The sequence below is a fragment of the Calidris pugnax genome, unplaced genomic scaffold (assembly GCF_001431845.1).
Source record: "Calidris pugnax isolate Ruff unplaced genomic scaffold, ASM143184v1 scaffold196, whole genome shotgun sequence".
NCBI lineage: Eukaryota > Metazoa > Chordata > Aves > Charadriiformes > Scolopacidae > Calidris > Calidris pugnax.
Window position 1 is genome coordinate 3,687,265 of NW_015091042.1, and position 25,606 is coordinate 3,712,870.

The window sequence follows — 25,606 nt, forward strand, 5'->3', positions numbered from 1 at the left end:
TCGCCGCCATCTTGGCCGCTGCCCCGGGAGCGGGACGGGCCGAGCCGGGCCGGGGCGAGCGGGCCGCAGAGGGCCGGGGGAGGTACGTGAGGGCCGGGGAGGTGAGGGGGGTGCCCGGGCCGCTGAGGGAGGTCTCACCGGGGGGGAGGCGTTGGTCTCTGTGACGGGGGGAAGCGGCGGGACGGGCCTGGGAGGCAGCCGCCGGACCCCAGCCCGCTGTGTCCGGCCCCGTCAGCAGCTGTGGGTGTCCGGTGAGGGAGCGGGGCGACATCCCGGTCGGCGGGGTGGCTGTCCCGTCCATCTGGGACTTCCCGCTTTACCTCCGTCCGTTTCCGTTGTTCGGTGCCCATTTAAACGCAAAACTGTTTCCGTGTGAGAATAACAATGCTATTAATAAAAGCCTGTTCTTCTGGGCTCTGCTGCGTCTGCGGAACGGCGCGGCCTGTGCTGGAGCCAAGGCCCGGCTACGGGGTCCCGGCCTGCCCGGGCCCTCCGCCCCTCAGTGCCCTGGCCCCACGGGTCACCCTAAAACGCTAAGTAATGATGAGGAGGAGGGATTATGTGCAGGGAGGTAATTAATTTAGCTGTTAGGAGAGATGGGCCTACGGGAGGGGTGATGCAGGAGCTCTATGCCAAACCTGCAGCAAAGCCAAGGCCTGGGGGTCGCAGGAGGGGTAGCACCCAGGCCACCAGAGTATTTGCTTCAGCAGCATTGCTGCAAACGTGGTGGTTCTGGTCATGCTTAATTAGCCAGGGACCCTGTGAGTGTAGATTTGCATAATACGCACTGGAAATTAATCCATTATCATCCGTCCCTGTGCGTTGCACAGCACTTCTGCCCAGTTCACTGCCTGACAGGGTAATGGAGTAGAGGTTGTCCCTTCTTTTCTTCTGTTTCACTGCTAATCTGCTTTGAAGTAGTAGTACACTCACTGTCGTTTCAGTACGATGAGTGATTTTTACATATTAGATGGTGATCAGACTGGAGGAATAGCTTCACCATTGAATGTACTTATGGTATAAACAACCAGGCAAAAAATCATACTTGGATAATGAAAATTCACGTTCACAGAAGGCAGGCTGCAGTAGGGGAGAGGAAGAGCTATTTCCAAGTAAATTAAATTACTTGTGCAAGAGATAAGGTGATGGAAGTGTTTTACAAAAGATCTGACTATGCCAGGCATGAGGATGATTCAGCTGGCAGTTCCCAGCTATAGTACATAACTTCTCGTTTATTTAAAAAAAATCTGAATGGAATTTCATTGTAACTGTCTAGGATTTAATCTGTGGTACATTGGGTGCTAACTCAAAAACACAAGAAAACCTGGTTTTGAAAAAAAAATAAAAATGGGACAAGCAGATCCTTTCCTGTCTGCGTGCACATACCTGGAAATTTCTTGCAGATGGCAAATTAAGCATTAAAACTATTCCACGCCCTCTAGTGCTTAATTTTGCTGCCCTTGCCCAGAAATGAAATCTCCTATTGAGCAAAATAACTATGCACCAGCTAAGTCCCAGTTACTCTTTCAAACAAAGCTCTCCTTACAAGCAGTTCTGCATTAAGAATCTTAAATAGAAACCTTGTCATGAGGATTCATGAAAGAGAAATTGAAGTCCTTGAGGTAGAGAGGTGTGAACAGCAAGTGAGAAGTGGCAGCTGTACTTTATGGCTGTAATAATGGGAAGAAATCAAATTAAACCTTTTTAGAATGTTGAGTTCCTTCCTCTTAGTTCCCTTTTATTTTCGCCCAACTTATTTTCTGTGTAGCTTTCAAAACTTAGTTAATACACAGAAAACAAGTGATACCTTTTTAATGCTTATTCAACATAATGAATAAGAGCCTTTTTAACGGGAACTTTTTGAGAGATTCTTTAAGACTGCTTATTCTGGAGCCTGATTTTATTTTACAGGATGGAAAAATTAAAGAGTGCTGCTCTGCTCTCTTCTCATGGAAGAGAAGGGAGGTAAAACTGGTTATAAGCCCTCTTTCTGCCCGTCAGCGTTTTGGACTAGTCGTGGCAGAGAGCACTCGCATTAGTAAGAGCTGTCATTTACAGCAGGGTTCCAGTGATACTTGGCTCTGATCTAGTATTTCAGCAGTGCATGGCTCTTTGTCACTGAGCTTGTCCTGGAGTGCCTCTTAAAATAGAGCCTGTAAAAAAGAGCAGGTTACACTGTTGCTCCGGCCCATCAGACTTACTGGAGCAGTGAACTGGGAGAGAGCACGATGGACATCACCTTCCCAAAGAACTACTGAGACGAGGCTTTTATATCCTGTGATTGAATCCTGCTGCCTTGGCCTTTCAGAGTCCTTAGTAGTTTGGCTGGAATATGAGCCTAATTATCAGTCTGCTCCTGAAAATCCAGTTGACAGTAAATGCGTAACGAGATACTCGCCTTACCTGTGTCCGTTTCATCCTCTCTATCTATTCAGTACTCTTTCAGAGAAGGAATTTCTTAAGTGGTCCCTTAGTAGTCCTAAAGCGGCTGATTCAGGTGTAAATTGTATTAGAAATGTTCCATCTTCATGTAAAAATGTAGTTTTAGCAATGAATTTTTAATTGTTTCGGTGGATTTTTTTTCTAAGAAGAGCTTGCTTTTTCAGCTTTTACAGTGAAGCTCTCTGTGCTTGCAGGTCCCAAAGGGAACTGCAGTTACTCAGGATCTAATATTGCTTGATTATTCAGGATCTAATATTGTTCTGCTGGCAAGAGATGGAACTATCCTGCCAGCAATTAGAAGATTTATACTGGAACTAAATTGAACATAGGCGCCATGCAAATGTGTTATTGGAAAGCTGATCAGTCAGTAGATGAAATGCTGCACAAATTCTTATGCAGGCTGTGATTGTTATTGGTAAAAGCATGGAGGAAGTTGGAAATTTTGTTATGGATACCAAACACGATACCAAACACTGATTTAAGACAGCTTCAGAGTACTCTCAGAAGACTACTTCCTTTTAAAAACAATTCCAGAAAGTTACTAACAGTGCTTTAAATGAGACTAAAGATAAATAAATGTATACTGAGCATCTGGGAAACAAAGCGTTTAGTCTTTAGTAGGGATGATCTTGGTGATAAAAAATGCATGTGAGTAGGTGTACACACACGAGCTCTTCATGGGGTTAAGTTAGAGTTGATTTGATTCTGGGAGTTTTTCTTGACTAACAGAGGGGAACACCAGGCAGTTCTTAAGAAGGGTTGCAAAAGTGTTTTTACTTTGGTGTGCAGATACCTAAGCCGTGGACATCTTAGAAATGAAAAGATTCATGACACTCGAGCAGCAGCGGTAAGATATGCTAACAATGATAGGAGGCTTAAAAAACGATGAAAATCCAGAACATTCACATTTTACTAAGACCTGAGGCTCCCAGGTATATCACTTTGAATCACAGCTTCTGATGTGGTGCCAGAGGTGGGGCAGCCAGCTATACATATGCTCAGAGCTGCCGTGTTGGCTATCTTGAAAATGTCATTCAAGTATTTAATAAGATTTTCCTTCATTCCATTTGCTGTTTTTAGAGCCAGTGAATGGGGTTGGGAAGGTGAGGAGCAAAGGTTGTCTTCATGTGTTTGTGACGTATCTTCAATTTATAGGAAAAAAGCTAAACTGCCCACCAGCTGGTTGCGACAAAAATACTCGCTTTAAAATAGAAGTGCCTATCTTAGCTTATTTGTTTCTCCAGATTACTTTAAGCATTTGATTACTTTCCATTCGCTTGTCACTAGAAGTTCATTTCCACAAATACATAACAGAGGCTCAAGGCAGTCTCCCCCACTAATCCTTCCACCCTTCAGAGCAGCTACGCCAGATGCAGGGAACATGGGAGCCGTGGAATACTTTCCCAGTGATGGTCCCGTTTGGAGCTGTTTTCAGTGATTATTACTAGCTCTAAAGGGCATTGCGGGGGTCAGTGATAAATTCCTCGCTTCCTGATTTTCAGAGCTTTGACTGAACTCAGCTCAGTGTTATGGAAAAGCAGCTGGTAACAGTATTTCTGCATTAATTACATTTTAGAGTACTTAATTGTAGCCAAGGACAAGCACGTGCAATCAGTCTTTTTCCCATGCTCGCAGCCTCTCCCTCCTGCCAACGAGCTCCACTTTTGTCTTGTGAGCCTGCTGTGACTTCAGTCCAGATGTTTCTCTGCCAAGAGATTGAAAAAACAGTAAGATTGCAAAATCCATATATAGTCAAAAGAAAAGATACAGACTTGAAAACAAGCATATAGAAGGCACCTTCGTTAAACTATTTAGTTCTTCTGTAAGGACTTCAAATTCTGGTTGGATGGAAATGACTGCAAGGAATCATGTGGAGTTTCATGTGTCGGAGCAAGGATGGGGAGTCTGAGAAGAAGCTCAAAACCCCTGCTGGGCAGCGCCTGTGAGATGCCTTTCAGTGGGGCAGTAGGATGGAGGGCTGTCAGGCTGCTTCAGGGGGGGCAGTAGGATGGAGGGCTGTCAGGCTGCTTAAAATGAGTGTGAATGGCTTACTCTGGACTAAAGGTGCAACTAATAGTCCGTGGACACCTTCAGCCTGCTTCTCAGGTCGGCCTAAAAGCAGAGAGCTGGGAGGCATGTCCTTTTGAAATAGCCCTAGGAACAGACCTTCAGTATTTTACATAGACTGGTTTTACGTTGCCATCTGGAAGTGGTGACTGCATAGGCTGCTGCACAGGTACTCTCCTGATTCTTAAATTTTTGGTGCTGTGCTTTTTGCTACTGTTTTTTTTTTTAAACTTATGAACTTCAATTCAAGACCTTTTACCCTCAAAGTGTCACAGCTCTGAGCATGCTTTGCTGTTTGGCCACAAGTATTAACTTGACCTATTGGTGTGAGAAATCTTACTGTTACTAGATTGATTTCTTATGTTTTGCATTTTTTTATTCTTTTTTCACTTTGTAAATCTAGTGTTCTGATGAGACAGAAGAAGGTAGGGTGCTGAGAAATGAATTCAGGGATGTCTATGTGTCTGAAATGAAATCTGGCACTTAAGAAATAGAGTAGCTGGGAAATCTTCAGTATTGGGAGCACTGTAAGTCATTTTGGTTAAATAACAGCTTACATAAGATCTTTTTGTGGTAGTACCACTCGTAAGGTATCCAGCATGAAATCCATCTCTTAATTGGCCGGTGCCAATTGTCTGACAGCGTGTGGGACAAATCAAATGACTTAGTCTTGCATATAATAGACTGATGTCCCCGCTGCTGTGAGAGCTTCTTTGCTCTGGTGGGCACTGGCAGAGGGAAGTGCCCATTGACTGATAGGGCAGAGTTGCTGTCTTTGGGTAGTATATGGTGACAAATGCAATCTGCTCGGTGGAATCTGTATGAATTAACAGCAGGACAACTGCTAGGACTTTAAACCACTCTGTCACCCGTATCTGATACACTTTGTCAGGGTATGGTCCGAAGCTGCCTGCAGTCCAGCAGAGCTTCTCCACAGTGGGCTATAGATCAAATCCTCTGGAAATGGAGTCTTACTGGTGCTGCTTGCACTGAAACTCTCCTATGCAGCTTTGTGTGCATTTATTTGGGTTTATGTTTGTTAACAGATGTGCTATTGTATCCATATTAAAATGTACAGAGAACTATTCTAAGCTTTATAGCTGATCACCTTCATATGTTGGGGCTGCCTTGGTGTGGAACAATACTGACATTCAGTGGTTGATTATACTTGCCACCGCTGTGTGACTATCCAGGAGATTTTGGAGGGTTTTAATGTTCAGTGTTGGCTAAATTCAGAACATGTTTAGTTAAATTGGATTAAAGCAATTGTGTCAAGGCTCCTTTATAAGAATGCTGTGCCAACAGTATTAAAATTGTCAGGTTTTTTTGACAAACTAAATTAGAGATTAATTTGGTGTGGGAGAGATACAGTAGAAACATGCAATAACACTTTGTAGCTTTGTTTCCTTTCCCACTCTTAACGATCAGTTTCCAAAAGAATTTCCTGATATATACTGTATTGGTTTAGTCGGATTTTTTCTGTTCACGTTTTCACTATTGGTCTTTTCGTCTCTACCACCAAGGACAGTGAGCTCTTAGCAGGAGGTCTCTAAGACCTGGCAAGGTCCCAGTGAAGATGAGCGCATTGCTGTCATGAATGTGAAGGAGCAGCTGGAGTTTAGAGTGTGAAAAGCTGGATCTTGGCTCCCTTCCTACGTCTGCTGACTTAGGTGGAGGGAAATAGCATGCTAACTACCTTCTTTAGTAGTCCTTTTTCACCTTCTCTGGTGCGCTTTGGAAGGCATACTTTTGATTTGTGAAGACCTGCAGGACCAGACAATTTTTCAGTGTTACAAGTGTGTTGGGAGATCAGCCTAGTACTCTGGGCAGTTTAGATTCAGACGCAGCAGCAAGAGCTCACTCTGGATGGAGTTAAGTGCTTTTGGAATGAGGCTTAGTCACACCGTGTTTAGACTCCTTAGTATCTCTGTGGGACGAAGAGCTCACTCTGGATGGACTTAAGTGCTTATTCCAGCATTTTGGAATGAGGCTTACTCACATAGTGTTTAGACTCCTTAGTATCTCTGTGGGACTGGACCATTTACATTTAGATGCTTCTGTGCCATCTCCACATTTGTGTGCCAGAGTCAACATCAGCAAAGGAGCAAATTTTACCTCCTTTTTTTGGCATGATCCTGCCCAAACATCCTAAGATTAATGAAAACTATGATAGGTTTTTGGTGGATGTGTTTGGCTTCTCTTGGGCATACGGAGTTGATGGTGGTCTTCCTGTTTCAAGGTGTGGATGCCCAGTAACTATTTGGGCTCTTTCCAGCCATGCTTGAATTCCTCCAAAGGCTAAATAAACTTTGATTCAGGGTATCTCCATTGCTATCATCTGCCCATTTCCACCACCTCCTCTGCACCAGCTGTAGCACTCTCTGGCAATGCAATAACTTGGATCAGGAAGCTGATCTGACCAGAAACTCCTTTTTCTGGGTCGATTTATAGCTGGACCAGTTTCCTGATAGAAGTAATTGCAGAGCCACAGACGCGCTCAGATCAGTACCTGGAAGGCAAAGGGGATGAATACCCAGTGGCAGCTGCTTCAACTACAGCATGAATTTATGCAGGATATAAGTACAAGATTAACTTCACCATGAGGAGCCCGTGCTTGGGTTACAGTTTGTTTTGTTTTCTAAGCCTGAGTTTAAACTTGGACCTTATTTTTGTCAGAGGATGGTTATGCTGCAGGTCAGCCAAAGCGTTTGATCTGTCTGATGTAAAGGCTAAAGAAATAAACTGAAGTCTGGTAGCATTTGTCTCTTCCGTAGATGTGGAGAAAATAGTTTGTTCACTTCATTTGAATCAACAACTTAGTTCATCTATAATCTTATTGAAAGTTGAGAAATAGACTGAGAATTTGTTTAAAAAAAAAGGCAGATAAGCTTCTTGTGCCATGAATAAAATGAAGGATCAGTGACTGAGACAGGTTATTTGTAAATCTTTAAAGATACATGAAAAAAGTTACATTCCTTATCCGCAGTTCATACTTCCCTTTCTCATGAGTGAGTTTTTAAGTGTAAAACATTTTATGTAAACATATTTCATGTGTGTTAAGCACATTTGAGGTAATTGTGTTCATTAAACCAGATTTAAAGTCCTGAGTTTGTGTACTTTTAATGCATTCCAACCCTTTATCCAAGTGCAGCTTGGCATAGATCATAAGTAAAAGACTAGTCAGCCAGCAAATAAAAAACACTTTTCCAGTTCAATAGCTGAAAGCTGACAAGCTAAAGAGCTCTGTCTTTAAGATAGTGCAATTCTTAGTTATGTGTGTAAATGTTACACAAACTCCTCTGCTGTAGGCAACTTTAGATGTAAGTTGCCAAACATGTTTAAGTGAGTGCCAGCTCATGAGGGTCAGCTTTTCTGTACGAAATAAATTACAAATAGCAAATCGGGATGAAAGTGGAAATCAAGGGTGCTAACTTCTTGTTTACATTGTGACATATGTTACTGACTGTGAAATACTTGGGGGGGAACATTCCTCTAAATAGAGAAAATGTAATTTAAAGAAAAGCAGCAAAACAGATCTTTTTCTTAAATTCACAGTGTTAATAAAGAATAACTGTTGTAAGAAAGAGAGTCTGGGAGAAGAAATAATGTCAATCCCCATATCCTTTTGTTTATTTTAACTTCTTTGAATGTGTTTCCAACAGAAAATGATCCACAGCCTGTTTCTTATAAACTGTTCTGGTGATATATTCTTGGAGAAGCACTGGAAGAGCGTTGTGAGCCAATCTGTGTGTGATTATTTCTTTGAAGCTCAGGAGAAAGCAATCGATGTTGAGAATGTGCCTCCTGTCATCTCAACGCCACACCACTACCTCATCAGCATCTATCGGGATAAAATCTTCTTTGTGTCTGTCATACAGACAGAAGTGCCACCACTCTTTGTAATTGAATTTCTGCACCGAGTAGCAGATACTTTCCAGGTCTGTGAGCATTAAATAATTTTTAAATTGAATTAATTCCAAGGGAATTTTTTGAATAAACTTCTTTTAAAGAAAGGTACTAGACCCTCCCGTCAGTGACTTTCCCCTTTGCAATTTTTAAAAAGGTATATTTTGTGTATTCATTTGGTTATAGATACCAGTGCATATGCACTAAAACCCAGACCCCATTTTGTAAAAGCTGTGTTTTTTGCAGTAAGCTTTTGTGCTGTTCATGTTATGTAGATAAACAAGAAGGAGCACACAGTCATGAAGCGCTCTGTAGGGAGAAGAGAGATGTGAAGTAGGGGTCAGTTTTCAACCTATTTCACAGACACTAAATAAGATTCACAGATACCTCTGTGAAGACTGGGCATTGCCAAAATGTCCTTGTCTTTACAAGAGTCTTCTAACAGAAAACGTGTTAATGTTCACAAGTAGGAGAACCTTTGAGAGATCTATATACTAGTAAACCAGGTTACAATAATTTCATTGTTCATGCTGGTTTTATTTCTAATTAGATGATAAAGTAACTTTAACCTACGATGCAATCAGGCTATAGAAGTAGCTGGTCAGTTTAGGCTCTAGAATTCCTTGATATGTTGGAGAGTTTCTGTAAGCAGAAAACCCAAACAAACCTTTGCAAAGCATTTGAACAGGAATAAAAATCCTCTCCTTTGTAATCTCTGATTTGTTTAGGATTACTTCGGCGAATGTTCTGAGACTGCAATTAAGGACAATGTAGTTATTGTGTATGAACTTCTAGAAGAAATGTTAGACAACGGCTTTCCACTGGCAACAGAATCTAACATATTGAAGGAGCTGATTAAGCCTCCCACAATTTTGCGCTCCGTCGTCAACTCCATCACAGGTATGAAAAGAAATAATTTTCAGCAGTGACTGGCTGCTTAAAAACAAAGCCCCATCATGCTTCATGGCTAAAAAATAATATTGTATTGGTGTGAACCTGTCAGGTGAGGCCACTGTCCTGCCACTTCTCACAAGAGTTGAATAAAAGCAACTTCCTCCTTATTTGTACTTTATGCCTGGCCCCTTTGGTATCCCCAGTGGCACTGTCTGGTCCGGCCACAGCTGCCAGAGTCCCTCAGGAGCAGCAGTTCCCAGCACAGACAGCACATACTGGAGACAGGTGCTGTGGGATTGGTAGGGCCCCAAGCCTTGAATAACTCCGGGGCATTGGAGAAGGTTATTATGCATATTGTAAGAAGTCGTTATAGAAAGGTATATAACAGATATCTAATAAATCTTTGCTGACTGGGAACAGATAGCATGAAGAGAAGCAAATAGCCTGTCCTCAGCCTCCTCTCCGCCCCCACCACCACCCCCCACGTCCGTCAGGCTGTTGTGAATGGGCATGTCTTGCAGGGACAGAGCCAAATGTCTGTCAGCTGAGCTGGTGGAATCTGCTCCTCTGGCAAGGAGGGGAAAGGGAGTTACGTCCTGGGGTGTCGCAGGGGGTCAGGGATATGCAAAATCTGGAGGGGAACAGATTTAGACTGGAGATTAGGAGAGGGGTCTTCACTGTGAGGGTGGTGGAGCACTGGAGCAGGTTGCCCAGGGAGGTGGTTGAGGCCCCATCCCTGGAGATATTCAAGGAGAGGCTTGACGAGGCCCTGGGCAGCCTGGTCTAGTTGGGGGTGTCCCTGCTGACTGCGGGGAGGTCGGACTAGATGACCTTTGGAGGTCCCTTCTGGCCTGGGCAATTCTATGATTCTATGATAAAATGTTCCCCTGTGTTAGAGAAGGGTAGTAAGTGGGGCTGCAGGGCCACACAGATCTGGTGCTCAGAGGAGCCAGTCTTTGAGGTAGCACGCATGGTTTAATCTTTGAGTATAAATCTGATCAGTTTTAATTTCTGAAGTTTGGGTTTTCTTTTTTTTTTTTTTTAAATGTGATTTTGGATGGTAGTAGTTATACTTAAGAAAAATATCTATGACATTAATGGACTAGATGCACCACCGTAAGGGGAATTAAGACTCCTGAAGCCAAGGGTTGCAGCATCAAATCCTCTGGTTTTATCTAAAGCCTTATTAGAATTCCCTAGGGACCTAAAGCACCTGCCCGGGGCCTCCTGCGTCTTGTCACTGTCAACAGCTCAGCACTGAGCGGGTGAGAAAGGGCAGCCTGAGAGCTCTCCCCACTACCTGGCCTGGCAGCCCAGCCTGCAAGGCTGCTGAGGGACATGAGGGACAGACACACTGCCACATTTGCAGTGCTAAAGAGCACAAGCAAGTGTGAGCTGTGGCCCTGTCCTGAGACATACTTCTAGCAGAGGGAGTTGTGTCTGCTCTACTGGGATTCCAAGAGCTAAGCCCCAGAAGTGATGTGGTTTTTTTTTTTCCTGTTTAAATAATCATCAGTTTACTTTGTAACAAGGTAGCTCAGGAAGCCCTTTTCTCAGGCCGGTAAGAACCAGTTGACAGCAAGACAGGCAGTGGCAGTGGCATCACTGTTAGAGACCCCAGAAGTTGAGCCAACAGGTCAGGGTCAGGATCAGATGATAACAGTGTCATCTGCAGCTCAGCGATTGCCAGGAAAGTCCATCAGGACGAGCCAGGTCAAGCCAGAAAGCCAAGTCTGTGGGGCAGGGTCTGGGTGGATTTGGCATGTGGTCAGGTGTAGCTGTGGCTGTCACGTTGCTGCAAGGAGCTCAGATGGGTGCCAGGAGTGAGAGCAAGTATGGTCTGAAAACCTTAAATTGCATTCATGTCACCTAATGAATGAAATTTTAGTGGCCCAGGTTTTAGTCTGTTGTTCTTGGGGGCAAACCTTGCTTTGATTCTTCATTTTTGGCAATTGAAACATCCCTCTTGTAATAAATCACTGATTTTGAGTTCCTTTTCATTTTTAAGGCAGCAGTAATGTGGGTGACACACTTCCCACCGGCCAGTTGTCCAACATCCCTTGGCGCAGAGCAGGGGTGAAATACACAAACAACGAAGCTTATTTTGATGTCATTGAAGAAATTGATGCGATTATAGACAAATCAGGTAAGATGCTTTCTAAACTCATTTTTGTTTGTTGAATGTGTTTATATTTGGCTGCTGATGTTTAGAGAGAATACAGTCCAGTGGCTTCTTTGCATGTGTGTTATATACATGAATCTATATCTTAAATAGAAATACACAATTTAAAATAGCATGCCCAAAGGGATTTCTTCTGTTCATCTTAAAATAGCAATATGCTCTAGGCCTCTGCAGGAGCATCCACAAGAAATACCCTGTACTTAGATGCTGTTTGTATATTGATTATCTCTTAATACATATAAATGGAAAAAAATCATCGAAGTTTTAAATGTGATGAGATAATTATCTTCCATTGTTCCTGCCAACAATTTACTGTAGTCCTTGTAGGCCCTCAAATGAGGAAGACAAAAGCTTTAATTAGCTTTCTTCTCATAGCAAGACAAAACTTGGTGCAAAATAGCTAGACAGTGTTGTTTTCCTTATATATAAAGCTACTCTTTCCTGCTCTGATCCCTTGGGGACTGGCCATGCAAGAATCTTTCTTCCCAACCTTCGCTAGGACTAAGAAGTAGTTAAGGTTGTTCCCCCGGAACAGGGATGTTGTCTTGTTTCATAGGGTTCTGGTTAACTGATTTCACCTGAAACAGGATCCCTTCTTTTCAGGCGAAGTATTAACTCACAGTTTCTCCTTCTCCTTGACTAGATCAGCAACATTTTCTACGTATCTTCTAAAATAACCTTTGCTTGTAGGGCTAATCAGTGCAGAGTCCTGCTCATGCCTTTCTGTCCTTATAAGGGATTTAAGGAAATGAGTCCTTCCTGGGTGAGATGCTTGGTATTCTCGCTTTGGGTGGTTTGGGGTTTTTTTGCTCTTTGTGTATTTAACATGAAGATGGGTATGTAATCCCACTGCTAACCAAGCCGTGCTTGTGAACGCCGAGGTCATCTGGAGCTTTATAGTGCAAACCTACTGTGTTTTGATGTGATTCAGCTTCCCTGCACCACTGCCCAACTTGCTGGTTTTCTGGAGACAGGGGACAGGAGAGAAAGGAAGATTCAGAGCTTGTGTGTTCTGAAATTCTTATTTACTCATTGCTAGCAACCAGTTGAGGCACAGGCAGTGCAGGTCGGGTGTAACAGCTGGCACGAGTATAATTAGCTGATTTGGGACACGCTCTTTGCTCTGGCTCATGTATTTTCGCAAGCTGCCCAGGCCACAGGTAACTGGAATGACCTTTCTTATCTGTGCTTGGCGTGTTCTTGAGTGTTGTGCAAATGCCACCTGTGCCCTCCGGCTGCACTTCACAACCCTTGATAATAATGTTAAGTAAGTCCTGTCTTTTTTTCTTTTTTTTTCCCCACAGGTTCCACAGTCTTTGCAGAAATTCAAGGTGTTATTGATTCGTGTATTAAGCTCTCAGGAATGCCAGATCTTTCTCTTTCTTTCATGGTAAATGTAGCATATATTTGGGGATTTTAATTGCTCAGGATTTATTTTTCTTAATGAGCAGAGCTAATTTTAAGAGCACGGTCACTACTTCATGTGTTTTATATATATGAAAAATAACATAATGAGTTTTGCATTGTATTGTAGAAGTTGCTGCATTGCTTGGTAGTAGGAATGGCTTTTGTCTGTACATAAAAACACACTCACAGGAACTGCTGTACCAGGTCAGAGCAGAAATCCATCTACCTCAGAAACGTGTCTCAGATAATGGCTGGGAGTGATACTTGGAGTCTAAGAAATAGGAATTGTGTGGAGTTCAGTAACAGGTTTAAACTGCTGATACTTGATGTGATTTCATGTGCTGCTTTGTCACTGCTTTGTCACTGCTTTGTCACTGCTTCCAGAACCCCCGGCTGCTGGATGACGTGAGCTTCCATCCCTGCATCCGGTTCAAACGCTGGGAGTCTGAGAGAGTCCTCTCCTTCATCCCTCCCGATGGCAATTTCAGGCTGATCTCCTACCGCGTCAGCTCACAGAAGTAGGTTCCCATTGAGACACACAGATAATACAGGGCTCTTCATGCCCGGTCGTCAGTGTCGCTGCTGGATGCTTTGGGGCTGAGTCTCTGTGTCCACACAGGACTCTCATCTTCATACAATGAATAAAGCAAAAAAAGTCTAAACCGTAGGTATTTCCAAACTAAGTCTGATTCGACTGGTGGCTGTTCTGAGAATTGGCTCAGTGAGATTACTTTAAAAAAAATAAGAATTGGCTCAGTGAGATTACTTTAAAAAAAAAAATAAACAGATGGTGGGAAAGAGATTAGAACAAGTGATTTGGAAGAAAATCTCTTTTTTTTCCTGTGTTTTTCTGCTAATAAAATCACTTCAGCGATGATATTGAAGAGCTGAGTATCACTTTTCACTTTCAAAACAAACTGGTTCTAACTTGAATACCTGCCAGAAACACGAGAACTATTTATGAGAAAGAGCCTTATTTTCTCAAGCAGAGAAGTAGCCCGGATGCATTCACCTCCTGTCCTCTCTCCTCAGCTTGGTGGCCATTCCTGTGTATGTGAAACACATGATCAGCTTTAAGGAGAACAGTTCTTCGGGCAGATTTGATGTCACCATCGGACCCAAACAGAACATGGGGAAAACAGTGGAAGGAGTTGTCATGACCGTGCACATGCCAAAGGCTGTACTTAATATGAACCTCACTGCTACACAAGGCAGCTACACGTTTGACCCAGTTACTAAAGTAAGTCTTGAGTTTTTATTTATTTAAATATCTAAGGTGACATTAGAACAAGCCTCACACATCACAGAGCACGGGAGCAGCATTCCACACTTGGCAGAAAACTTTCAGCGTATGTTTCTGAATTAAAATCCTCTCTGAATTAAAATCCTTTCTGGTTTTATCAGTCTCCTTTCCCTTCCCCTCTCCCTTTTCTTCCTCTCTTTTCCCCTTTCCTTCATCCCCTAGTATTTTTCTTTCGTGGATGCAGCAGTATTTTGCTGGTGGTTTCAGCTATGGCGTATTTTGCAGCCTTTGTTCTTTAAAACATACTTATCTGGAGAACATGCAGCAGACTTGAAAACGGGTAGTCAGAAAAACGGGGAGCAGGAGATGAGAGAAAAATCTCTTCCATAAGATCTGCCTGAAGACACAGGAAGGAAAACAGAGGGTCTGAAAAACTGTATCTGGGGGGATCCGTTTTCTTGCCTCTGAGCTGGGGTTTGAGACCTAAATTTCCTAAAGCTCCTGAAGCTTTTTAGGACCCAGGAACCATTTGGCTGAAATGGAGCCTGAGCCAAACCATTCTGCTGACTGTGGCACCCTGCTCCGGGCTTTCTGCTGCCCTTGGAGTATCTCAGTCAGCAATTGATTGGAATTGTAAGTGAAAGCTCTCCAAGTAACATTTGGTTTCAAAAAGAACCAACCTTGATCTTTTAAAAACAAAAACACCAGCAAAACCACTTGAAGTCTCCTTTCCTCTCTGTGGAAATCAGTTATACTGTGTTTTTACCATGGGCTGGGATAACTGGGTGGATTGTAATGCAAAAGTTTGTAGAAATAGGGAGAACTGAGGTTTTTCTGCATTTATTAAAGATTTCCAGTTTTAGATAAGAACTACAAAAACCAGCCAACACCTAACCATGCCATCTCCCAGTGGGACCAGCCTGAAAACTAAAAGCTGGCCGTGAACTTGACCTCGTAAGTTGTTTCCTGGAAAGCCACTGCCACTGTTCTCTTTCCCAACAAGGTGTTAACGTGGGACGTTGGCAAAATCACTCCTCAGAAGCTACCAAACCTGAAGGGCATTGTGAACCTGCAGTCTGGAGCCCCCAAGCCAGAGGAGAATCCCAGTTTAAACATCCAGTTTAAGATCCAACAGCTTGCAATTTCAGGTGAGTGGGTGGGTGTTACTGGAGACTGGTACTGACAGAATGAGCAGCAGTAGGAAGTGAACTGAGAAACTGTTAATCTTTTTGGAATGAGCAGCAGTGAAGGAAGTGAACTGAGAAACTGTTAATCTTTTAATGGGAGATGCTGATCTGAAATCAGCTTGGGCCGAAAAGGTAAAGTTTGGTTTAGCCAAACCTGACAGTTTCCCTTGCCAGAAGATTCTCTTGCTGGGAATTGTGAATTCCCAATTGTTTTACTAGAAAAAGATTGTGAGACATTTACAGAAGAATTGATTTTTCTTTCTTGACTTGTGCATTGAACATGCAAATTTATCCTTTTAGTGAAGAGTGATGGACGATGATTTAAGATGGTGCTCACGCCTTGCTTCACCCTTGTGCCACTAAAGCCCTTCCTAGGGGTCAAAAAACTCCATTAATTTTAAAGAACACCCTTCTTACTCTTCCCTTCTGGAGCTGGTTAGTTTTTCATCTTCAAAACAATCTGCAAATAAAATGAGAATGAAGTGTAGAGAGTAAGTGCAAAAGTAAATTTAAAGCAAATGAGCAAATGCCTAAATCAGGCGAGTCGTCCACGTGTGAAATGCTGGTGTAAGGCAGCTTTGGGGGATTACGAGCCTCAGGGACTCCCCTGGGGATGGGAGGAGGATGAGGGAAGACAGCAGAGGAGAATCTGGCAGGACACGTAGTACCTCTCTTGGTAGCAAAAGGCTGTGGTCCTTTTGCTTTCTAGACTGCTGTGCTCTGTCAAAAGTGGTTACTCCTTGCATAAGAGCAGAATCCTGCAGTTCCCTTTCAAAACTTGCAGTCCACTGTTTGAGTCTAGTGGATCCAATGGCTGGATGCTAAAGGTGGTAGAGCTGTGAGAAAGCAGGGGACAACCCAAAACTCTTCAATAATTAAGAGCTACTGGCATTCCTCAGTTAATAGCAGGGGGCTTGCTGGACCTTGAAATAATGACCTTAGAGTGCAAAGAATTTTAAAACCTTTCCTTTGCTTCATCTGTGTTATTGGAAACGAGCGCAGTGCAGAGGAGCTGGGGAAGGTCAGATTCCTCCTTGGGTGCATCCTGGGGCAGGAGGATGTTGGCTCAAGGAGCACAACAGGAAAAAGCTGTTGCCCTCCCAGAGCAGCTCCAGGTAGGGCCAAAAATGCTCCATTCTGCTCTTTCAAACTGGATGAACTTGTGAGAGGAAGGAAAATTCACCTCCCAACCGACCGTAACATGCTTCAAGAAAACAGGACTTCTATACAGCCCGAGACAGCTTGTAGCATTCTGCTTTTAACTCTGTACTTTGTCTTTTTCAGGCCTGAAAGTGAATCGCTTAGACATGTACGGAGAAAAATACAAGCCTTTTAAAGGTGTCAAATATATTACAAAAGCGGGAAAATTCCAAGTCCGGACATGAGAAGATGCTCTGCTTCCATGAGGAAATCCCCCTTTAAAAAAAAAAAAAACTTGACTGCTTAGTGACTTATGTTGCTATTAATTAGGTGCCAATTAATTGATTAATAGACACTGATTAGTTCGGGATCAAAGCATTTGTGCACAGCAGCTCTTAAATTGAAAGGCATAGCTTAGTTTTTTTCTTAATAAGGTACTTTTTTTCTAATACACCTTTCACTGTTTTTTTACTGACTTGTTGTGCTGGTGAGTAGTTTGATAGAGGTTGAGCCACAAACCGTGGCAGCCGCTGCACTGCCAGCCCCATACCAAAGCCCAGAGGCTGAGCCTGTGGTGAGGGCCACACAGAAAAGTCTCTTGGTGGCACATTTTGCTGCTGCAGCTGCCTGTGGAGAAAGCTGAGCTTCTCCCGACAGCCGGCTGCCGGCCCACGGTCCACAAAGCATCACCTCATCCCGGCACCAACGGAGAGGGGGCCCCCAGGGGCTGGGGACAGAGCAAGCGTCACTCCTGAGAAAGAGCTTCTGATGAAGAAAAAAAAAAAAAATTAAAAAAAAAACACCAACCACACCACGTCCTTGTTGTTTACAAGAAATCGCCTTTCTTAAGAAGCATTTGCCTTAATCAGCTTTCATTTGTGCCATCTGCAGATGAGCTGATAAAAATAACATTCTGCATTCAATCTGGGAGGTGAGCGTTGCTTCAGAAATCCACTTTCTTTCCATTCAGTCTCAGCCGTGTCATTTTTTTTAAGAATACAGTTGCAGAGAGTAAGATCTATTTTTTAATGTGAAGCCTTTGCTGTAGATGTAGATGTTCCACTTGTCCCCAGTGGGTGCCACCAGACCTGTGCCATGTGTACGTTGGAGCGTAGCTTTGTAGGTAGCGCAGTACAAGTGTCAAGTGTATTTAATGGTTGTGTGCTTTAACGTTCTGAAATAAAGGGAACTCTGCTGCAAATAACCTCTTCTCTGGTGAAGTGTTTGCTACCAGAAACCATTCGAGATGCAGGAGACACCTGAGGAACAATTAAACCACAGCCATTGGTCTTAGGCTGAGGAGCCCAAGTGCAGGATTGGGGAAGGGTGAGATACTGGAGAAGCTTTTGTTTCCAGGACCTGTTCGCCTGATGCATTGACCAACAGCTGCTCGCTTCGCTTTGGATGAAGAACAGGAACCAAAGTCAAAATTTCAGGTTTTGGGACAAAAAGTGATCCAGAAGGGATGAGGCAAACCCCATTTCAGGTTCCCAGAACCCTGTCTGGAGCCACAGGAGCAGGTGACCCTCAGGCTCTGGGAAAACTCCTGGTTTCTCCCTCTGGCCCCCAGCTTCCAGCACGTTCTTTAATTACTCATCTTAGAGGCACGAAAGACAGAAATAACCCGTTTTAATCTTCTGTTTGAGCAACTTGGGAGGTTTTTTTTTCTGTTCAGAACCTGTAGAAACCACCATTCTTCAGCATTTCTGCTGTTTCAGGTGTCACCCACCGCTCCCTCCTCACCAACACCCACACGCCGACTTTTGTACAAATGCATTTTTATTGTTTTAACAGAACCCAAGAGAGGTTGAAAACATTAGACTATACAATACATTTTGGTTTATAAACAAAGTTTTATAGTGGTAAAACATTTCTAAGTGACATTCATGGTCTTTTTCAAATTTTTTCTGCTGCGTTTCAGGGTCTGAAGACCAATAGTGTTCAAAAAAAAAAAACAACCAAAGCAGCAATTGCATAAGCTGGACAAGTATCTTGGCTTCTACAAAACAGTTCAAGAACTCAGAGCAAACATTCTGGAAGAATATCCAAGGCAACCATGATTCGTAGCTTTCCTGCAAACATCCCTCGATAAACAAAAAAAGTGATCTTTGGCATAAACAATTATGTATTAAAGGCATTAGTAATATTGCATTAATATCAGTCAAGCAACTAAACAGTGATGCTAAAAAGACAAAATAAAAATCTCACAGAGAAGCCTGAACTGGGGGGGGAGGGAGGAAACGTGAGGAGCGTTGGAAAGTCATAAAGGAAGACTATTTAGAAAAATCCCTTAAAAATAACCCCTACCTATTCAGTGTTATTTACTATTAAATAGAAATTACTACATTACAATTATGTTAAAGATCTGGTATAAACCAACCGAAGGCAAGACATTGGGGTTAAGGCTCTGGCTTCCCTTCCTTCCTCTTCCTCTGGCAGGTACTGGCAGGAAGAGAGCACCCAGGAAAGGCCCCAGGGACCACGTGTTTCCTCACCCGCGGGCGCAGGGAGCAAGTCAAAGAGGCCCCTGTGCTTTCCCTTGCTCAGGTCAGTTCGAGGCAGATGGATTTATTAATCATCAGTTTAACTTCCCTTTTTAGATAACAGTGCAACCAAGGAGGGGGGTTGAGGGGAGAAAGTCCAACTGTAGGGTCACTGTTGCAGAGAGGTAAAGGACAGAGGACTGACTGTCCCCCGGGCGTCTCCTCCAGCTGTTAAGACTGAGCAGTTTTCCCCCAAGGGCACTTCCACTGAGGCTGGTTTGATCACACAACAGTTTTCAGCAAAATTAAGAGGTCAGGGCTGATGTGGGCAGGAGCCTGCAGGTGCTCCCCATCCTAAAACACTCATTTTCCTTTCTCACCAATGCCCAAAGAGACTGTGGAGCAATTCCATTAGTGTGTGTGTGTGTATCTATCTCAAGGCATTTTCAATTACCGAAGGCTAAAAGCATCCCAAGTCCATTGTAGTAATAGAGTGGGAGGATTTTGTGGGGTTGTGTTGTTGTGGGTTTGTTGGTTTTATTATTTTTTTTTAAGATACAGTAAACACTTTGTTCAATTCACTATTACTAGACCCTGAAAACAGATTTTGAGCCTCCAAACATCAAAACCATTTAAAATATCTGCGTATGTTGTGCATCAGGACCCCCCATTTGCTGGGAGCCCTCAGACTGCCTGAAAAAGGGTTTCATGTGTCCCTGCAGCGCTTGGGTTTCAAAAAGCTTATGGAAATGAGGACGGTGAGGCCAAAGGTCTTTTCTAATTGAGTATCTTTACCTTTCAATTTCCACCTTGAGTGGCTGGAATCACATTAGATGGAAGGAAGAGGGAGGGGAAAAAAAAAAAACCACAAACCAAAACTGCATGTGCTCATTTGGTTTTCAAAAGGAGAGAGCCAGCACGTGGCGTTTGCTGGTCCTGGACACGCAAGATTAAGACAACCAGGATTTTTTCTTTTTTCAGCTCAATACATTACTGATTTGGGCAAGAAGGAAAAAGTTCCATGATTTAAGGTCTCCAGCCACAAGGTTCAAGCTGTCAACAGTGGCCACTCGCAGCCACTGCAAAGCCTTTCAGTCCAGTACCAGAGGTCTGGAATGCCCACCTGCAGGGTGACAGAGACAGCTCCAGTTCTGGTTAAAGTCCTGTTGCCAGGCAAAAATCAAAAGCAAAAAAAAATATGTATCATTTCAGACATGGAATTGTAATGGTCAGTTCACATCTATTCTGCTGACACCCCACCCTTTGCTTTTTAATTAAAAACCTCCACGCCCTTCTGTCATTTCCACACGGTTTAAGAACAGCCCAGCTAAAATCTCATTGAAAAGTTGAATGTTTCTATATCCATGATTGTCCCTAAAAAAACCTGCCAGGTAACCAATAGTGTCCTAGACTCTCAACACAAGCTTAAAGTGAGGTCCATGTTTTATATCATCACATGGAAGTTACCAGAATATACAGTGCATACATGAAATGTGCTTCTGGGAGTACAGGATTCATGAAGAAAATCTTCAAAAGCAAAAAAAAAAAAATAAAAAAGAGGATAAGAACTGTCTACTGTTGGAAGCAATTTTGAGGTGTTTGATACCAAACGCGTTCCGAAGACATTTGAAATGCATTCTCATATAACTCATACCCTTAGAATGGGGCATTAGCACAAGCTAATCTCAAGCTCATGTAAACAGCACCTTCTGCTGTCAATATATCTCTTCTGTTTCCAAAAAAAAGGCATTTTTTTATGTTACAGAAAACAATACTTATGTGGCGAGTGTTTACTGATACCACGGGGTCTTCCTGACCCAGCGAAGGGTGAATCCAGCATCTGTTCTGATCTTAATGGACGCTGCTTCAGCTTCTCTCACCGTTTCCTTCACAGACTGCATGAGGTTCTGGGCGTTGTGAACCAACATCTCGGTCGCCTGTCAAGAAAAAGGACAATTCCCAGTGTATTGGTAAATTCAACTTTGAGGACAGTAGCAGGGAATCCCACTGTGCACGAGGACTCCCAGAACAAGCATGAAATGAGTCGATTGAAGAAAACCACCTCTGGAAACCTGCCTCATGACAAGACTTTCCCATTTCTCACTGAATGTTTGTGCAAAATCTGAATATTTTCACTACCATCCACCAGAGGGCGCTAATACTCCTCCAGTGCCAAACCTGCCGAGTTTATAGATTAGATGTAAATTCTTTCACGAGCTCGCTTTTTACTGCCTAGTCAATGAGATTGAGAAGTTTTTCATATCTAAATTTGAATCAGAGGAGCATTTTGGCTCGGGAAAGGCTGATGTTCCTCTATTAAACTGTAGCTTTTGAGCCAGAAACTTATCTTTCTTATCTTTCCTAAGCAGCTGAGGTAAGCTTCCAAACACTGAGTTCCCAGAACACATCTGATATTACATATCCTATATTTTTCCCCATAAAACTGATGAACAATTCCAGGCTACCATCAATTTTTACACCTCTTACCTGTTCCGACTCTTCGTCGCTGATATTAGTCCTGCCCAGCATGGTGGCTTTGACAGTGGAAAGAATTTTGAGTTGGGTACTGATGGTTGGGATTCGCTCACAGACCTAAGGAACAGGGATAAGAAACACATGGGAAACTGAACCCACACATCATCTATACTTTTTTTCAGGTAAACTGTTCAATTTTGTTTTACTATTAGATAAGGAATAAGCGTAGAGGGAATCTTATAGCCTTTAAGACTTTCTGACACATACTGGTAGGATACTTGAACCTTATTTTACTTTTTTAGGAGTTTTTGGGATGGAGCCAACATTTTTCCTTTCCTCCAGACATTCCTCAAGGGTCTGCTTGTTTAGGAGTGAGAGGATGTACATTTGGCTGAGACTGATAAACTAAGGAGTGTTCTATTTCCACTGCTGTTCTCTGATACCAAGGGATGAGGAGAAGGACCAAGGGATGAGGAGAAGGACCAAGGGATGAGGAGAAGGACCAAGGGATGAGGAGAAGGACCAAGGGATGAGGAGAAGGACCAAGGGATGAGGAGAAGGACCAAGGGATGAGGAGAAGGACCAAGGGATGAGGAGAAGGACCAAGGGATGAGGAGAAGGACCAAGGGATGAGGAGAAGGACCAGAGAGCAATGCAGCCTTAGGACACTGCAATGTTCACAGCGCAGGATTTTTCAAGAGCTCTTTGGGCACTGGCATCTTCTGCTCACCTGGAAACAAATCCTGAATTTACAGAATATGTACGACCATGGGATCTAAAAAACATACCACTTGCCAAAACTTTGTGAGCTTGGGAAGGAGACCTGATTTACTGCCCCAGCTCCTGCGCTCGCTCATACCGAGACGGGAACAAAGGGAGAAGTATTTGAGGCATTTCCAGGTTCCCCTCGTTACCTGCAAGAGGTTGGTTCTGATCCTCTTGTCCGTGCACTGCTTGGCCACCTCCTTGGCCAGTCGAGTGACTTCATCAGAGGCCTTGGCGATGTCCTTGGCGCACTGAATGAGGGCGCGCTTGTTGCCGCTGCCCCCTCTCACCAGGCGGGACATCTCGGCCATCAGCAGGGCCATGCGCTTGGCCGCCGCGATGATGTCGTTACCCTGAGGAGAACAACCCCACGTGAGCCTTTGGTAGCCTCCCAAAGTCACCACCGACCAGCAGCCTATGTCTCGGCAGCAACCCTTTCAAGAAGAACCACCATTTGTGAAGACAGAAGAGGTTTCTTCAAGGAACAGGGAAGATCTGGACTGAATTACACGTTTCTGACATTTATTTTTCTTCCTAACACTCAGGGGGAAAAAAAAAGTTCGCTTCAGAACTGTAAAAGAAGTGGTAAAGAGAAGTGTTAGTTTGTCCATGGAATGAGGGTTACTGCTCTGCTGGCTAGGTTTTAAGATAAAGCACGTTATTAGCATTTGAAATTCCAGATTTCCCAAAAAAGGCTTTTTTTTAAAAAAATCAAAAAAAGTGTGCTAAATAGCTTGTTAAACCAAATAGCACTAATTAAGTTCAATAGAGTGGTTGTAACAGTTGAGCATAAAATTTTCGGTGGCATCGGAATCTGGAGCGGTTAAAGCATCAGCTCTGCTGCTGTAACGCTGGGGCTGGATCAATGGAGAGAATATCCAACATACAAAGCTTTTGTCACAGGTGATGTGAAAAAGGAGATGCAACCATGACTTGGGGATTTTTGTTGTTTTTTTTTTTAAAGTTATTCCTTGAAAATAAGTCTTCCTTTTGACAATCTCTCTCCCTTTAAAGTAAAGCTTCCAGGAGAGAAGAACATGACAGTTCAAAGGATACTCTAATGATGTGTCTTAACATTAAAATCCAGATTTTGGATCGCAATTACAGTCACAGAAATACTTGTGAGAAATATCTGAAACATGTGAATTAAGTATGATCGAGGCAAAACCATTTCTAAGACACTGTTCCAGAGAGAAACCCAGTGTGAGGAAAAGCAGAGCTAGATGATGGTGGTTAGTGGTCTGTCAGCACGTTTAGATTCACCTCTGCAGAAAGCTGTAAGACTCAGGTGAGCCATGTGGTGCCGTGAAGCTTTCCTATGGTGTGGGTGGAATATCAGCAGAGTGAGTTTAGGTATTAGCACGCTCCTTCCTCTGTACAATTCCACAATTAGTGGCCAATGAAGTTCAGAGCAAAGAGCACACAGCAAGAACCCAACTTAGCAGATGTCATCTCTGTCCCTGTGCACGTAATCCCATCTCTCACTGTCAGCAGATTCAGGAAGATACCCCAGATGTTTCACAGATACAGGTGACACAAGAAGCTGAACTATTTGTTACCGTGCCCTAACAGCTAAGGAGTTTGCTAGTACAACCAATTAGGATGCAAACAACACAACACAAAGCTTTTCCGTGTTTTCACGTAGGAGGATCAAGAAATTAGGACCAGTGTCCTTTACGAAGCCCTCTAACAAGTTATCCAAGCACCAGAATCTGAAAAGGACAAGAACATTTTAAAAGCCCTTTTTATTACAATAGCTTAGTTTAAGTCGCTATGTAAATATATGCAGACACACATATACATAACACACACCTCTAACCTCTGTTTGTTACGGGACACCAACCTTATTCTTTGCAGCATGCTACAAAAAGTGACCAGTCTGGCAAACACTTGTGCTTAGACAGAAGAGACAGGCTACGTGTGAACATCTGAACCTCGTGTTAGGTTTCCACTGGTTTCATAGAAAAAAAAACCAAAACCCCACAATCTCAATCCGGCAGCTAAAGAGCATCCAGTGCAGATTCTTCAGAAGAAGAATTCTCTCAAGACCAGCGTTTGCAACACAGCCAAGTGCAAGCCCACAGCCACTCCGTCCTCCTCCACACCCACTGCCAGACAAAGCCATTCCGTGGCAGAAGGTGTCCTCACGGATGGGCATCAAGGGAGGCAAAGCACAAGGGACACGCTGAATGACTTCGTGAACGCTGTACGCTCTGCTGTATCTGGAAGTCATTGAGAAACCATGAACCATGGCTTCCCAGGCAGCCCAAATGAATGGGGAAAAAGAACAGGGGAAGGGGGAAGGGAAGGCAACCCCTACCACAATTTGAGAACTGCCATAACACAGGAACAGGCAGATGCAAAGGGAAAGGGAAGCCTTTAAGTATTAATAAGTGACCCAAATCAAGCTTCAATCCAGCACTTGACAAACAAGATCTAGCAAACCCGTGAAGCCACTCCCAGCCCTGGAAATGAAGTGCAGACACACTGAATCCATTCAGAGCGGCAGGGCCCAGCAGGGATCAAGAGTGATGCAAATGTGTCAGCGTTCCCAACGGCTGGATGCACACGGATCAGGCCCCGGGGAGACTCGGGAGTACCTTACTAGACCACTTGGTTGCTTCCCGATGCAGAGACTGAGCAGCAGCCAGAATGGGCTGGTTAACGGGCTGATTGGTTGGCATTAACAGCAGCTCAGGCTCGTAATCATCTTCAATGTCAGAGGGGAGAGTGAATTCAACATCTGCATCATCCTCCTCATCTACATCTACACCAGCCTCAGCCGCTTCATTAATCACAGTCACATCAGGCTTTGCAGGTGGCAGCAGGGGTGGAGAAACAGGGGGACAGTTAGTACCAGAAGCAGAATTTGGTAGAAGAGCATGAACTGAGCTGTTTTAGCGACCAAAACATCCTCTTGGTCTCCCAGGATCTGGCAAGACAGCTCTAGGACGGGGTCAGAGGGAAGGGGGAAGGAACACAAGATTAGCAGAAGGAAAACAAACATTTCACCTGCGAACCAAAGTCACCATAAAATATTAGGAAGTTACAATTCAAAGATACAGCAACATTTTTCATCTGAGGGTACAGCTTCTACAGAGGCTGACTTGCAGAACAACATTTTTCTGGCAAGACAAGGGTGAAATGAATGGATTTGCTGTTTCAATGAAAGCCATTTCGACAGCACGGAAGCGGGCGCAGCAGCTGATGGGGGTGGCGTTTGTGCAGACAGAAAGCTTTGTATGGAAGCCCATTCACAGATGTGTGATAAGAAGAGAGAACAGCAGGATCTGGGGAAAAAAAAACCACTGACACCACCTGCTGTAGATGGGGGGAGAATAAAAAAAAAAAGAGAGGGAACAAAAAAAAGGTGGGGGACACGGTAGAAATGAGTATTGAAGCACCACAGATAACA

General features: G+C 43.6%; 2 protein-coding genes across 6 annotated transcripts in view; one reads left to right on the top strand and one right to left on the bottom strand.

Annotated features, from left to right (window-relative positions):
• Window positions 1-6: 6 nt before the first annotated feature.
• On the top strand, window positions 7-17,672 carry AP3M1 (adaptor-related protein complex 3, mu 1 subunit). Its single transcript, XM_014956361.1, has 9 exons — window positions 7-82; window positions 8,172-8,447; window positions 9,144-9,315; window positions 11,318-11,455; window positions 12,796-12,881; window positions 13,283-13,416; window positions 13,931-14,138; window positions 15,145-15,289; window positions 16,613-17,672. Exons 2-9 carry the CDS (start codon window positions 8,175-8,177, stop codon window positions 16,711-16,713), a joined length of 1,257 nt encoding a protein of 418 aa, XP_014811847.1. The 5' UTR covers window positions 7-82; window positions 8,172-8,174; the 3' UTR covers window positions 16,714-17,672.
• A 557-nt stretch (window positions 17,673-18,229) lies between these two features.
• VCL (vinculin) overlaps window positions 18,230-25,606 on the bottom strand; it is a 64,161-nt gene continuing 56,784 nt past the window's right edge. For 2 of the 5 annotated variants that reach the window (XM_014956307.1, XM_014956306.1), the window contains exons 19-22: window positions 24,792-25,001; window positions 22,341-22,544; window positions 21,439-21,543; window positions 18,230-20,888 (exon numbers count right to left, since the gene is read on the bottom strand). In XM_014956307.1, coding sequence (XP_014811793.1) covers window positions 20,742-20,888; window positions 21,439-21,543; window positions 22,341-22,544; window positions 24,792-25,001 — 666 coding nt within the window. In that variant the 3' untranslated portion in view covers window positions 18,230-20,741. The other 3 variants (XM_014956310.1, XM_014956309.1, XM_014956311.1) reach the window with 2 other exon arrangements.

Coding starts and splice junctions, on each gene's coding strand:
- AP3M1 (XM_014956361.1), top strand. CDS start 8,175: ATGATCCACAGCCTGTTTCTTATAAACTGTTCTGGTGATATATTCTTG. Junction 12,882..13,282: donor ATCTTTCTCTTTCTTTCATG/GTAAATGTAGCA, acceptor CACTGCTTCCAG/AACCCCCGGCTGCTGGATGA. Junction 15,290..16,612: donor CCAACAGCTTGCAATTTCAG/GTGAGTGGGTGG, acceptor TGTCTTTTTCAG/GCCTGAAAGTGAATCGCTTA.